The sequence below is a fragment of the Coenobita brevimanus genome, chromosome 29, assembly GCF_032717465.1.
Source record: "Coenobita brevimanus isolate Jiangsu-jjx chromosome 29, ASM3271746v2, whole genome shotgun sequence".
NCBI classification, from domain to species: domain Eukaryota; kingdom Metazoa; phylum Arthropoda; class Malacostraca; order Decapoda; family Coenobitidae; genus Coenobita; species Coenobita brevimanus.
Window position 1 is genome coordinate 1,041,831 of NC_136982.1, and position 16,090 is coordinate 1,057,920.

Below are 16,090 nucleotides of genomic sequence, written 5' to 3' on the forward strand. Positions count from 1 at the left end.
CACCGCTCGCTGGCGCAGTGGTAACGTTCCCGCTTGCCAACTGGTGGACGGGAGTTCGCGCCTCGCTCAGGTTGCGAAAAGTTTCACTGACGAAGTGGGTGGTTACTGTCCCCCTTGAGCAAGGGGACGGGTGTGTGCGTGTGTGAAGGTCACAGCCTTGCCCTTAGATCGGACTATATGAGCTCTCAGCTCCCTTCCGGGAGGGTAAAAGCTGACGATCACGACCATCAAGTGATCCTGACCGACCCGGTGAATTACACACACACACACACACACACAGCAATAGAGAGGGGGGGGGGAGCAGCTGCTTTTATAGTACAGTATACATGGTGTCCTTTGGATGGAAGCATTTAGGAGTGGGGTTACTGACTTGATAAATACGATTATATATGTGTCGGTGGGGGCGCTCACCATCCACTCATTCGATGTAGTGCTGCTCTCGGGTGACTGCCCTCTCCTCTCTTCGTCCATTTTTCCTTCCGTCCTCTTCTGTCTTTCTTACCTTCATTCTTTCCTCTTCTCTCTGTCTACGGATGACTCTACACTGTGTGGCAAGCCAAATGGTTTCCTGTACACATGGAAACAATTTACTACACTGGGTTGAATCTATATAACCAGATTATGGCGCCTAGTGTTTTAATGGGTAATTAAGACGCTCCAATAGGATTGAGCTTGGACAGCTTTATATCCAAGAGGTAGTTGGGGTTTTATTGCTCACGTAATGCCACTGAGGGATACTGGTCACTCTCATCATAAATGTCAGGACCAACTTTCCAGGCCCAGGCTTCTATGCTCCTCATGGGACAAACAGAATTAGATGATGAATGAATGAATGTGTTGTCCCAGATAATTGGCTGAAGAGTGTAGTTATAAATGTGTACAAGGTGAAGGGGGATGCCCTGGAAAGAAGAAATTATAGAGGTATAAAGCTTTTGGACCAGTTAATAAAGGTAATGGAGAGAGTTCTAGACGATATGATTAGAGAAAGAGTGAATATTGTTGAAATGCAGTTTGGGTTTATGTCGGGCAAAGAGACCAGTGATACAATATTCACTGTTCGACAGTTTCAGGAAAAATAAGAAAGAAAGGGAGGATTGTATTTTGTTTTTGTTGATTTGGAGAAGACCTTTGACGGAGTCCGTAGAGAGGTGATAAAACGGGCAATGAGAAAACTTGGGATCGAGGAGTGGCTGGTTAGGGTGGTTATGGCTGTGTATATGGGTGCTCGCACCCAGGTACAGGTGAATGGGGAATTGAGTGATGAGTTTTCCGTGAATTTTGGTGTGCATCAAGGGTCAGCCTTGATCCCCGTGTTGTTTATCATGGTACTTGAAGCCCTCTAACGTGACTTCAGAAATGGACTCCCGTGGGAGATGTTGTATGCCAATGATTTGGTGTTGACTGCAGAGAACGAAAGGGGGGCAGGGGAAAGATTTAGGAAGTGGAGCGATGGTATGGAGCACAAGGGCTTAAGAGTAAATGCAGATAAAACAAAAGTGATGGTATCTAGGGCTGGTGGAAGTACTGTCAAAGAAGAGGGAGAGTGGCCATGTGCTATTTGCCACAAGGGCGTGGGAAGTAAATTCATCTTTTGCAGTGTTTATGATAAGTGGATGCTTAAGAGATGTAGTGGTATTAGAGGTAGACTGCGAGATAATGCTGATTTCATGCGTGCAGTGTGTCAGGGAGAGCCTGTGGAGATTGTCAGGTATGAAAGAATTAATCTTGCTGGTGAGTCTCGAATGTGTGGAAGAGTTTTGTTATTTGGGAGACATGTTATGTGCTAGAGGTGGTGCTCTGTAGCTAGAGTGTGGAGTGGTTGGAAGAAGTTCAGGGAACTTTTGCCTCTCCTGACATTGAGAGAGCTCTGCCTCCGCGCTAAGGGATCTTTGTATGTGGCATGTGTTGAGTGTAATGCTTTATTGTAGTGAAACCTGGGCAGTAAAGGAAGAGAATATTCGCACGCTTAGATATACAGAAATTGCAGTGATTAAGTGAATGTGCAGTGCATGGCCTGGGGGGGATGGAAGAATTGAGAGGACCTTGAGTGTATTAGTGTTGTGATGAGGAGAGGTTGATGACATATGGAAAGGATGGGGATGATCACTTGGTGCGGAATGTGAAAACTGTTAACGTTAGGGGTGGGGTTGCGAGAGGTAGACCAAAAAAAAGAAAAAAAAAATGGGATGTGGTCACTGAGTGTGACCTCAAGGATAAGGGACCGAATAGGGAAGCTGCCAGAGATCGAGCAGCATGGAAAGCTGCCATCAGGTGACCAAGGCCGACGCATGCAAGCATGTACCTTCAAAAACGAAACAAAACGAAAGAGACTTAAATATTTAAATTCAATGCCAGCAGCTCTCAACAAAACACGTGAAAGTTGATATACCGGTATACTGGTAATTTTTGTGTATACCGATGATTACTTTGTGTAGAATAATTCCTCTTCAAGTGTTTGGAGCATTGGTTGGTAATAGAATAATACAATAGGATATATTGGTTAATGGATCCAACCCCCAACTAGAAGAACCTGGGTTTAATTTACAGGCTGGTCAGACGTCTGGATGACAAAGTGTTACCTCTTGCATTTTTTCATCCAGGTCTGAAGATACAATTGGTGGCCTAATTATAACATCCACTGTTGTGAATCATATTGTAGGGGAACTTTGAGGCTAAGTAAAAATTGATTGTCTGCCTTTAATGACCCTCGTGTATAGTTGATAAGGATTAATATAAGCCCTCTTATTTTCTTTATTTACAGGCGTTAGCCTTCCCCTCACTGGACGCAATGGCAGTGTGGTGGAGTGCGTGGCTGGTGTTGGTGGCGTGGGCTGGTGTGTGTGTGGGTGTAAGCAGGCAGGAGTGGGGGGTATGTGGACCTGTGGTGTGTGAAGAGGTGGTGAAGCAAGCACAGGGATTGGCAAGGCTTAGGCTGCTCAGGAACTATGTCTCTCAGGCGGTAAGTCAAAGTGTGTGAAGAGTGTGTGAAGGGCTATGTTATGAAAGGTGTGTAAAGGGCTGTGTTATGGGTGGGTCAGTGGAGGCTGTGTTGGGACTGTATTTGTAGTTAGTTTTGAATATGTTGTCATGCCTCATCCTTAGTGGTTTATATTGCACAGTACACCTCAATATACTCTTCTTTGTTATGAATGCAACCTATACTGATATTAATACTATATAAATTCAATACAAGCAACTGTTAAGATGTACAGTATTATGCAAAATAAATCGGTCAATTTTTACACGTTACCCTCATCCGATTTTCGACTTTTCGTTAACATTTTCTAGTAGAACTGGTCATTCTAAGAATCTTTTCTTCTATGACATTTCTCTCGCAAATTGATAATAAACGAGTTACACGCGATTTACTTCCACCAATCACAATCACAGACGAGCGCGCGCTTTGTCCGCTCACCCGCTCACATTTGAAAGTTTGTCCCGGAAGACCAAACTTTACACGTACTCCTCATTTTTACACGTTGCCCTCATCCGATTTTTTCATCCAACCTTAGTGTTTCCTGTTGTTTTTGGTGTGATTCGATCGATTTTGACCTTCGTTTCTATCGCAAGTCGCTAGTTTTTGTTGAACGCCACTAGCGACTTCCGGTGGAAAGGACCGGTCCAAATCAACCAAAATCACACCAAAAACAACCGAAAACACTCAGGTTGGATGTTTGTTATCACTTGAAATGTAATTTTTTGCGGTTCTTCCCCCTCCCCCAGGAATACTGGGGGACCTGTGGGAAACCGGGGTGTTGGGTGGGGGAAAAACGCAAAAGCGAGTGATTTCCTACTGGAACTGTTATCAAAATCAAATGAAAAACACTAAAATCCTTCGGAAGAAAATAATTTTAAGCTTCTTAGGGAATTCGTGTTTCCTAACCGGGGGGCTTCGCCCCCCAGACCCCCCATGACATTAACCAAACCTCATCTAACCTAACCTAACCGAGTGTAAATAAGAAATAATGCATTTACCTAGCAGTTTACAGTTCCTCGTCTGCATCTGAAGAGCCGTCTGTAGCTGTAAACGGCAACAACAATTCAAGAAACGATTCAAGAAAAGATCGTAACACTAACCAAAAATTATTGAAAATGTTAAAGAAAAGTCGAAAATCACTAACAAAAACAATTGAAAATGTTAAAGAAAAGCCGAAAATCGCATGAGGAGTACGTGTAAAGTTTGGTCTTCCGGGACAAACTTTCAAATGTGAGCGGGTGAGCGGACAGAGCGCGCTCTCGTCTGCGATTGTGATTGGTGGAAGCAACTCGTTTATTATCAATTTGCGAGAGAAATGTCATAGAAGAAAAGATTCTTAGAATGACCAGTTCTACTAGAAAATGTTAACGAAAAGTCGAAAATCGGATGAGGGTAACGTGTAAAGTTTGACCAAATAAATCACTAAGGAAGATATGCTGCACAGCTTGTTAGCCACTGACATTCTGACCCATAGATTCAAATAAGGTCTGAATAATGATACTGCAGTTTATTTAAAGAGTGCTTTCAGCATTTAAACATACTCAACCACAAGCTTATTTTATTCAAGTTCGAAATTGCTTCAGTTGGTAAAGGAGGTTACTGTCTGACTTTCTCTGGGATGGTAGAACCTGGGTAGTTTTTGAGTGGCCAACTCCTGATGAATTTATTCATCAGAGATAAACTGTGTGTAGTCAGAGGGTCTTGTAACTTACTCTATTTTTTTCTGGGTAACTCCTGAGAGTTTTATTCAGAAGAGGGACGCCTTATATGGCCTTAATGGCAGTCTGTCTTTCAGTGAATTGGTAGAAGTTAGGTACAGTGTCCTGTATTTTATTTTGGGCTACTCTTAAAAAACATTTTCAATAAAGAGACAAACTTCACAATCACAGGATTCAAAACAGCCTCTCAGCTATTTCACTGTGATGTCAGGGTGTAGGTGTTTTATTTTGGGACCATGTGAGTATACCCTGTGAAACTGGTTGCTACACAATAAATGGTTACAGTGCAGTGAAGGTTTATTTAAAAGTTATCTGCAACACCAAGAATAAGATAAGCTCATGGTGCACACATATACTGTATCTGACACAGTTCAAAGCAGGTAAAGACATGTAACCCATTTATCTTTGATCCAGATGGAACTGCTGGACCAGACAATGGACTCAATCGAAGATGATGTGGTGAGGTCTGGCCAGAGTTTGTCCCAGTTCATTGGAGGCCAGTGCAGTAATGCCCACACCATACTGAGGCAGATCACACAGGTAGGGAGAGAGAGAGAGAGAGAAAAAAAAAAAACATTTTTGCATCGCATTCAGAAGTGCAGTGGGATATCTCTTAACTGCTTCGTTAAGATAATATTTTATCTCTTTTATCACCCAAGATTTTTGTTTTTAGGAAGAATATCCAGTATTGAAGGAGTTAAAACATACTCCTTATTAGTTTCTGTTAATCCCTTCTCTGCAGTGATTTTCCTATTATTCTCTCTAGCCGGTGATTGTGAAGATCATCAATAAATAGAAATACCAAAAAATATGTGCTGTTGCTTAAGTTTGTAAGATGGAACCAGTTTAGTAACTTTAGTGATGTATGAGTGGCTGTGTGGCCTATTTCATTGTGGATGTTGTTAATAGATCTGCTTTTGCACTTTTCCACTTTTGATTCTCTATTCTACCGTACATCACTGTATCCATTGGTGAGAAAAAGGTCAGGTTGATGATACTGCTGAATATGACTGCGATGAGGAGCCATCTGAGAGAGAGAGAGAGAGTCCATCTAGCACTTTACTTAATCCAAAACTGTTCTCTCACAGGACGTGGATGATGATGACCACCTGGATTTGAACCATGCATCCCACAGTCATATCCTCACCTCCACATCTCAGTCCTCCACGTCTCGGACCTCTGCATATCAGAGGCCCTTCACCACGCAGCAAGGCAATCATGGAGGCTATTCGGTAGGCTGCTTCTTGAGTTTTTAAGTGTGGCACCTCAAGAACGACCATCCATCCATCCATAGCCAGATGTCACAATCCCGTAAGGGGTGGCCGTTTTGTCTCTGAATTAGTGGTTTTACAGGGAGGGGCACTAACCCTCTGCCAACCCACTTGTTGACATGTAGGGAACACATTTCGGTTGGTTATATGGTTACCACCCAGCATTGTTAATGGTTTCCTGCCTTACAGGTAACCATTAGGCTTGTCACTCAGTGTAAGTCAACCTGAGAAGGAAAGAAGAGTAGCTAATAAAAAGTGACAGGAAAGATGGGAGAAACAGCAAGAGAGGAGGACAGACATAAAAACAGTGATAAAGGTGAAGGAAGAAGTAACAGTACTACATCAGGTGAGTGGATGATGGTTGCCACGACCAGCCACAATGTCATTATGTTCATGTATGCTGCTACCAGAGATTTTATTTAATGTCAGAAGGAGCTCAGGTAGTGATGGAGATACTGAAAGTTGCATCATACACATGAGTTTTAAAAATCTCCTGAACAAAGTTAATTGGAAATAGCACAAAAATAATATGTTGAAAATTTCCTTGTAATGAAGGAGTTCAGTCACCTGTTGTTAGCATTATCTGAATTATTTTTAGAACCATAATACCATTACTTCATTTTTAGCTATAGCAGCAGTAGTTCAGCTGTTTTTGTGCTACATAATAATTATTTGCTTTATGCATGTTTAAGCCACAATAAAAGTGCCTCATGTGTTTTTAGATCAGTGATGATTATATTTCACTTGTTTTAGTCTTTTGGCTCTCCTCATTTCACTGATTTCACTGCTGTCTGTCTGTCTGTCTCTCTCTCTCTCTCTCTCTCTCTCTCTCACACACACACACACACACACACACAGCTAAATGAAGTCCTAAATGTTTGCTAAATGCTGTCTGTACACCTTCCCACCCACATTTTTACCAAAGAAGCTACTGTAGGAGCAAAAGAGTGGTCACAACTCCCCCTTAGAGGATGTCAATCAAGACCAAGCTCGTATTATCATTTGTTGCTTCCTAGTGGTTGTGTGTGCAGTGTTCTGAGGTTTATTCCACATTTGCATTCATACACACTTAGTAGAATGGTTGGTAGGTAGGTTTTGTGACAGGTAGGTAAGCTCTGTATAGGCATGTGTAGGTAGGTAAGTAAAGATTGGCAGATTTGCAGATAGGTATGTATAGACAGATGTCTGGGTAGGCAAGTAGGTAAGGATTGATGTGTTTGTAGGTAGGTATTGGTAGATGTGTTTGTAGGTAGGTATTGGTAGATGTGTTTATAGGTAGGTAAGCATAAGGAGATGCATAAGTAGGTAGCTAAGTAAGTAAAAATAAATAGCTAGATGTGTAGTTAAGTAGGTAGGTAGGTACAGGTAGATGTGTAGGTAAGCAGGTGAACATAGGTAATGTGTTGGTCCGTAGGTAAGCATTTGTAGATGTTTAGATAGCTATGTAATGGCAGGTATGCAGGCAGGTAGATGGGCATTGGGAAATGTGTAGGTACTAGTGGATTTTGATAAATGTGTTGGCAAATTGGTAAGCAGCTGTAGGTAGATAGTTAAGTATGGGTAGGATAAACGCAATGTAGGTAGATGTCTGGGTGGTTAGGCAAGTATATGTAGGTAGGTTGACACTTTATGATTTAGAACCATACTGGTACACCACAGCCTAAATTTTAGAGCCATTATAATCTTTAGACCTGTGATAATGGTACTTCATGAGTTGTAGTATGTAACTATCACTGGAGGGGAAATCCTTTTACATCTGATTGTGGCCATAAACAGACTTCTGAGCCATAATTTTGCTGGCATAGGAAAGCTCATAGCACCTCTTCCATAATGGTTTCAAAGGTTTCTTATTTATATCATTGTAATATGAACATACATTGCATCTGTAACATAATTATACAAAAATATTAACTGACAAGCTCCCATGACTTGTTCTTACCAGAATAAAATTGTCTGATGTTACATAAATAAAGTACTTGTTTTGTCATCCATGAGGGGGTTAATGGTTGCAGTATTAACACACGCAGCTCCGATTCACTCAGTTCTAGAGCTGTCCCAGTTATGAGAAGTTAAGATGTAATATGGAAAATCAGTAATTGAGGAAGATGTGGCCCAAAGCTAACAAGAATACAGCCTTTAACTAATTCAGTTTAAGAGCAAAAAAGAGGATGTGATTATGATGATCTTCATCATGATTATGATGATTCTTCCCTGACAGCATGGGACAGATGATGATCATGATGACAATTGGCCTGACATCAACGAACGAGAATCAGTCGGAGATTCACATCATAGTGTTGAACAGTAAGTGATTTCCTTTTATTTATTTAATTATTTATTTTTGTGATGACATCTTTATATTCTATTCTTGATCTTTTAGCAGATTTTACAGGTATAAACTTTTGAAAGACTTTTCAGACTGGAGTACAGTAGTTAAATTTAGCCTTCATCAACCCTTTTACTAGTTGTGTTTTTTTTTTATATAGTCTAAATAATATTGTCCAGGAATAGCAGAAATGAACTAAAAATTGGATGTTTGGTAATGAAGCAATTTGTATTTAATTTTTTTATTCACCTTTACTTTACTTTGTTGCCCCAAGGTTCCTTTCATGGGAACTCTGCATCTTCAGAGAAAATCACCTCAGCCTGAGAGCACTCCCAGAGATCTCTCAGTGAGGTTATGTGATTGATGCTAATGCTTACTTTCTGAGTAAAAAGGCTAAATGTTGTCTGTCCAACATTGGCATCACTGGCATGCTGGGTTGGTTGATTAGTTTATTTTGTGGCTGTGTTGATTTAAGGAATGGTGAGGTGATGGCATGAACATAGTCTTGCCAAAGTATCTCTGTTTTTGATCTGGGAGGGTGATTTCAGGTTGTTTATGTCTCTGGTGTATTGCTGTCCAAAAGACTGTTTGTCTATTTTCTTAGAAAAGCATCTTGAATAACTTGGTGTAGATATGTTCTGTGAATATACAGTATTACCTGGAATTAATGATAGGTTTTGATACTGTTAAGTGTTGCAGTTCGTCCACCTGAGCTTGGTGGAGATTTATGTCCATTTGCAGCCTGTTTCCCAGAGTTCAGCAGCAGATTAAGACAGTGCAGTACTGTACTGTGGCCTGACAACTTTTCTGTATCATTCTTATGTGACCAGTGCCATACTCTACTCTTGATCTTTAGTTTTAATGTTATAACTCAGCATTCAAGATAAAGATAGCAGTTTTACACTAAGTTAAAGTGGAGAGTATAGTTAGAGGCAGGTATGATCTTCAAGTTTCTGTCTGGTGAAGGTTGGACTGTGATGTGATGGACGAAGAATTAAGTTTTAGTCGTATTCTGGTGATAATGCTAGAATTGGAAACTTTAATTGGGTTCTCAGTAAGTGGTTTATATTGGAGGCTATCATATTTGTTGTGTGTGTGCATCCTGTTATGGTATGTAAGGCTTTGTTCTGCTTAGTCTTTATTTGTATTCTGTTGGATAAAGTTATAGCCGGAAACTTGGCTGTAGAGAATGCCTGAAGGTTGCTTTTGTTGTACAGGTGTATTTGTTATCTCCTTAACTCCTTGAATCTGGTGATATCTTTTTCTAGTTTGTTGTTGCAGCTGCCAGATGATTTTATTTATCTTAGCAGAGTCCTTTGGTGGTGAAGGGGTAAATAAAAGCTGTAACTATAAAGTCTTCTGTTCAGAAATCTTCATTTGATTAAAATAAACTGTAGGTAGCAAGAATAAACAGAATAATACATCATCAGAATGCTGTTGTAAAGAGCATTGAGTTTTCCAGTGGCTTTTTAAAATTATTTATTTATTTATTTTTGGAGTGAATGTTTTGTGTCAGGTATTTTGGAGGCTTTTTCCTATGGGATCATGTGGCCAGATAGTGAAGAGAGGGGCTTTTTGTCAGATTCTGGTCTGTGTGTTATTAGTGCTGTAATGTGATTGACGATATATGTGATGAGACTGTCATAGTACCATGGTGCTGCAAAGGGACACATATATTTGGCAGCACCTATGTTCCAAGTAGCAGAGAGCTGTTTGGTTATCCAAATGTCCCTCAGCTCCCTCCCTGTCACCTGAGGACGGTGGATATCAGGAGGGCTACTTCAACTTGCAGTCCACTGTGTTCACATCCAGAGGAGCCATGGGCAACAACAGTATTATGACAGCCATTCTTCTGGTTGAGTGTGATTAATGTTGTACAGTATATTTCTATCTGCAGAAGTGCATTTAGGATGTTGTTCAATAATGTTAAGATCATCAACATAGGAGTGCATTTCAAAGCTAAAGATGGTGCTGATTTGGGCAGAAAAGAGTGTGACAAAGAAGTCAAGAAAGAAAAAGTCATAAATTTAATTGTGCAGATGTTATGGCTGTGAGATGGAGCAAAGAATTTCATAGGTTTGTGTGGTGAGTGAATAAGTTTAGGCCCATCACTGGGCATTGTTGATTTTATATTAAGCTACTTGTGTCTCTGGATTCTCGTTTCTCAGCGGAAGGTAGCATTATTATTGTTAACATTATCGTTATTATTATTATTATTATTTACACTCCCTCTTCTGTCTTTCTTTCCTTCATTCTTTCCACTTCCTTGAGCCTGTGGGTGACTTTACACTGAGTGACAAGCCAAATGGTTTCCTGTGCACCAGGAAACTATTTACTGTGCTGGGTGGTAACCATATAACCAAATTTTGGCACCTGGTGGTTTAGTGGGTAATTATTGCGCTCCATTTGGATTGAGCCGGTGAAGGTTTATATCCAAGGGATGGTTGGGGTTGATTGCTCATGTAATGCCACTCAGGGATGAGTGAGGCTGGTCACTCTCATCTCAAATGTTGGGACCAACTGCCTAGCCCTGGGCTCCTACACTCCTCATGGGGCAATGTAGGATTGGATGATGGATGGATGGATTATTATTATTATTATTATTATTATTATTATTATTTATTATTATTATTATTATTATTATTATTATTATTATCATCATCAATACTATTGTTATTATTTTAACCAAATTATGGCACCTGGTGGTTTAGTGGGCAATTAAGGCTCTCCAGTTAGATTGAGCCAGTGCAGCTTTATATCCAAGGGGAGGTTTGGGTTTATTGCTCACGTTATGCCACTCAGGGATGAGTGAGGCTGGTCACTCATCTTAAATGTCAGGACCAGCTTGCCTATCCCCTGGCTTCTACGCACCTCATGGGGCAACCCTGGATTAGGTGATGAATGAATGAATTATTATGATCCACTCACTTGATGTAGTGCTGCTCTCAGGTGCTTGCCCTTTCCCCACTTCCATTTTTCCCTCTTTGCATCCTTCCTCTTCTGTCCTTCCTTCCTTCATTCTTTCCTCTTCCTTCTGTCAATGGGTGAGTCTACACTGAGTGACAAGCCAAATGGTTTCCTGTACACCAGGAAACCATTTACTACTTTGGGTGGTAACCATATAACCAAATTATGGTGCCTGGTGGTTTAGTGGGTAATTAAGGTGCTCCAGTTGGATTGAGCAGGTGCAGGTTTATATCCAAGGGGTGGTTGGGGTTTACTGCTCATGTAATGCCAGTCAGGGATGAGTGAGGCTGGTCACTCTCAACTTAAATGTCAGGACGAACTTGCCTAACCCCTGGCTCATATGCACCTTATGGGACAACACTGGATTAGATGAATGAATGAAATTATTATTATTATTATTATTTTTCTTCTTCTTCTTCTTATTATTATTATTATTATTACAGTATTTGTTGTTTTCACGGCTGCCCACCATCCACTTGACATGATATAGTGCAACCTTCAGTTTACACAACACTGAGTGAAAAGTCAGATGGTTTCATATAACCCAGAAAACAATTTATGTACAATACTATATTGGGTGGTAATCATATAATCAGTGGATACCTGATAGCCTAGTGGGTTAAAGTAATCCAGCTGCATGTGGCTCATGAACATTTACCTCTGAAGGGTGTTGAGGGTTTATTGCTCATATGTTGCCACTCAGGGATAGGTGACTGGTCACTCTACCTTCAAATGTTGAGACTAAATTAACGTGCCCTAATCCCCGTTCTCCAGATCGGACAATAAAATAGTGAATAACAAATAGAAAAGTAGATAGATGATTATTTATTATCATTAGTGTATTACTATTAGTGTTGCCTTGCAGAGATATTGTAATATTATTTTCTGTTGCATAAATACATTATGGAATATGTAACTATAGAAAAATACTGTGATACACCTCAAAGCAAATATACTTAGTATTTCTTTTTCTCATAATCTGTCCTGAAAAGATCACATTATTTTTACAAAACTGCTCTGCATAGATTTGGTGCAGTGAACTGACTCCATGCATTTCTTTATCCAAGTCGGTTGCTGACTTTGTATACTTACTTTAGTCTGTGTTATGCACAGCTTTAATATGTCGGGGAGCTCACCCTTCAACCTCCCTTTCGTTGCTGGTGTTGCAGTGTCTCTGTCTTTCTTTTGATGTTAGTGTTTTAGTCACTGACCCTCTGAGGTCTCTGCATGCATATTCTTCTGAGGTCTCTGCAAGCTTATTCTGAGGTCTGCAAGCATGTTCTTCTGAGCTCCCTGAAAGCATATTCTTCATATTTCTCTGAAAGCATGTTCTTCTGAGCTCCTTGAAAGCATATTCTTCTGAATTCTGCGAAAACATATTCTTCTGAGCTCTCTGCAAGCATCTTCTTTTGAGCTCTCTGCATGCATTTTGCTGTGAGCTTTCTGGACACATATTCATCTGAGTTAGCTGCATAAATTCCTCCCCATTACAGTGGGCATGCTGTATTTGTTTAGCCACAAGCAACTATCTTCTCTCCAGCTGTGAAATGCTAGAGCTAACTAGTACCCTCAGTCTTTCATGTATGCAGTGGGTCTGCTCCGGAACTGTCTTCCTCATTCTGTCATTCCCATTGCAAGTGACCTCAAGTCTTTCAGTCGCAATGTATCTAGACATTTCAGAATGAATGGATCATGAATCTGGGTTCCTCTTTGTGCAGTTTTCTCTAAAAAGGACAAATGTGCAAACTATTTGTCTTGGATTCTTTCTTTTTGCAATAAAAAGATGGAGAACAGTTTTGAAAATTTAACTGCTTCACAGGTCAAGTGCTGAAGTCAGCCAAGACCTACAGACATCAAGCAGCATCTCAAGCACAAGTAACTACAGGCTGACCAACAAGTTTGACGACACTGACAATCAAGACAGCAGAGAGGACTACACAACACGAGGGTACAAACGTGGCCCTCTGATAGCAACATCTAGCACTGCAACCACTTGGCGCACTGGAATGGGTACCGGGGGTAGTGGGTCTGGATATGGTGGGGCAGATCGAGACAGAAGAGTTGAGCATGGACACTGGAGCAGTGACAATTCAGATCTTGTTACAAGACCAGGAGGCAGAGGCCGTGGCCACAGAGGGTCTAACAATAGAGGTCGTGGTTCTCAACATGGAGGCAGAAGTTTTCATCATCGAGGTAGAGGTTCTCATCATGGTGGGGGAGAGGAAGGTGGAGTGTCTAGTGTGGGGTGCCGGGGTGTAGAGCCAGGCAACCCGAACTGGGTGCCTGGCCTTGATGATTGGTGTGCTGCCAACTGTGCTGCTGGGTACTGTCCTCTGGATAAGTGTGTCTGCTGAGATGTTAATATAATACACAAATGATCCTCATTATAGGTCAGGGATGTATTTCAAGGTATCATAACTTCTTCCATACAACAGCTATTGTATAATGTGAGTGGCTACCAAATATACTTTATGGGTAGCAATGGAAGTCCTATATCCAGTTTTTATATAATTTAATTTAGATGATAGCAGAGTAAAATGTCAAAAATGGTAATTAATAATGAAGACTTTCTGTGCAACTTTACATTGTATGGTTAACATAGTTTATTTTTTCTCTGATTCATAAGTTAAGCAGATTATTTAGCTGTTAAGAGCAGTAGATATGACTAGTACTGTATTAGGTTATTTTTTCGACATTTGTGTTTTCTGACTTGTGCTCTTAGGATATTTTCTACCATATTCAAAAACATGTTCTTCTTTGCTGGAACTTTTCTTTGACGGATCATATTGCCTTTGTCTTACAGTTTGTAATTGCCATTTTTTCTGAAAGATTACTTTTTTCTTTTCTTTTTTTATGCAGAAGGGTGCCCATTCATAACTCTCTGACTGACATCCAAAATACATGGTCTCTTGTATTTTTAACATATATCAGTTTGTTCTTAACAAGATGGCTGTCAAGCATCAACGTTTTTATAGTCTTTCTTACAGTCAGAATGGGTTTTGTCACAGGTGTCCTTTGATTCTCCAGCATTTTCACATACAGTATTAAATAGTTGTTCTCCTTCCCAGATATCAGTGAAACACTATTGCACAAAACCTATACAAAGCCTTTAACTGAATCTGATGTGTCTTAAAGCTTTGAACTGCCGTTCTACAGGTTGTATTAGTTCAGATTTCCCTTCTTGTCACTCTGGAGCTGTTGTTGATCATGATGGCTGCAAAATCAGTATGTGAATGTCAAGGGTATCTTACCAAAATTTGTGCAGGAATTATGTCAACAATTCCATCTCTCTGCTGTTATGGATGGTAATAATCAGCTCAGGTGCAAGTGTCTAATACAAGAATTAATTGGTCCTAATCTTTCATGTATACTGTACAGTACATATATGGTCATCTCTTAGTCAGGAACAATCTTTCTTAGTCTATCTTTTGTCTTGCACAGTGGCCTCCAGCCTTTCACACATACTGCACTGAGGCATCAAGATGTGAATGGATCAAGACACACACACACACACACACACACACACACACACACACAGTTTGTAATTGCCAGCCATCATTTGTAATTTTGCAGCCATCATGATCAACAACAGCTCCAGAGTGACAAGAAGGGAAATCTGAACTAATACAAATATAGTCCCCTTATTCAAGAAAGGAAATAGACAAAATCCTCTCAACTACCGACCAGTATCACTGACTAGTGTTGTAAGCAAGGTATTAGAAAAACTTATAAGAAAAGCTTGGGTAAATCATCTAGAAAAACACAGTATGATAACAGAAAGACAGTTTGGTTTCAGAAAAGGAAAATCATGTGTTACTAATCTGTTGAGCTACTATGACAGAGTAACAAACACAATACAGGAAAGGGAAGGATGGGTGGACAGTATCTATTTAGATTTCAAGAAAGCTTTTGACACAGTACCACACCAAAGACTTTTATGGAAGCTGTACCATCAAGGAGGAATTCGAGGTAAACTGTTTTGTTGGATGCAAGACTTTCTCATAAAAAGAGAAATGAGGACAGTACTAAGAGGAAACTACTGATCATGGAAAGAAGTGACTAGTGGAGTACCACAGGGTTCGGTGCTGGCACCAATCATGTTTCTAGTGTACATAAATGATATAAACAGTAACACTGGAAATGAGAGCTATCTGAATATGTTTGCAGATGATGCAAAAATACAAAGGAGAATTACTAGCACAGACTCTTGTAGGGAGCTACAAGAAGAATTAAATAAACTTCATGAATGGAGTAGTACATGGCAAATGGAATTCAATGTGGACAAGTGTCATGTAATCAAGTTTGGTAAAAGTGGAAAAAGACCTGATTGGGATTATAAGTTAGGAAATAAAACCCTATACACATCAGAAAGAGAGAAAGACCTAGGTGTGATTATCAATAACAGACTATCTCCGGCTGACCACATCAGCGAGAAGGTGCGGAACATGTATACACTGCTTGCAAATATGAGAATAGCATTCACATACATAAATGAAGACATGCTAAAAAGGATAATAACATCATTCATTAGACCAACCCTGGAATATGCATCAGTAGTCTGGAGTCCTCATCTCAAAAAGCATATGGACAAGATTGAAAAAGTTCAAAGGGCCACTACAAGATGGATACCAAGCTTAAGGGACCTAAGCTACGAAGAAAGACTAAATAAACTGAATCTACCAACACTACAGGAGAGAAGGAAAAGAGGTGACATGATAATGCTATATAAGTGCATATCAGGAAAGGAGAAAATAGACATAAATGATTACTTAACATATGGAGAAGCATCAGCAAGAGGACACTGCAAAAAACTACATAAGAAGAGAGGTGA

The 16,090-nt window shown here is 40.2% G+C and overlaps 1 protein-coding gene across 1 annotated transcript; it reads left to right on the forward strand.

Annotated features, from left to right (window-relative positions):
* The first annotated feature begins 2,765 nt into the window (after nucleotides 1-2,765).
* LOC145394924 (uncharacterized) lies at nucleotides 2,766-13,682 on the forward strand. Its single transcript, XM_080268674.1, has 5 exons — nucleotides 2,766-2,959; nucleotides 5,110-5,235; nucleotides 5,784-5,927; nucleotides 8,185-8,270; nucleotides 13,079-13,682. The coding sequence occupies exons 1-5, from the start codon at nucleotides 2,789-2,791 to the stop codon at nucleotides 13,611-13,613; spliced, it is 1,062 nt and encodes a 353-aa protein (XP_080124800.1). The 5' UTR covers nucleotides 2,766-2,788; the 3' UTR covers nucleotides 13,614-13,682.
* Nucleotides 13,683-16,090: the final 2,408 nt, after the last annotated feature.

What these genes read in the sequence shown, in the direction of transcription:
- LOC145394924 (XM_080268674.1), top strand. Translation starts at nt 2,789, where the DNA reads ATGGCAGTGTGGTGGAGTGCGTGGCTGGTGTTGGTGGCGTGGGCTGGT. An exon ending in GCAATCATGGAGGCTATTCG is followed by an intron (nt 5,928 to 8,184) that starts GTAGGCTGCTTC and finishes CTTCCCTGACAG; the next exon opens with CATGGGACAGATGATGATCA. An exon ending in TCACATCATAGTGTTGAACA is followed by an intron (nt 8,271 to 13,078) that starts GTAAGTGATTTC and finishes ACTGCTTCACAG; the next exon opens with GTCAAGTGCTGAAGTCAGCC.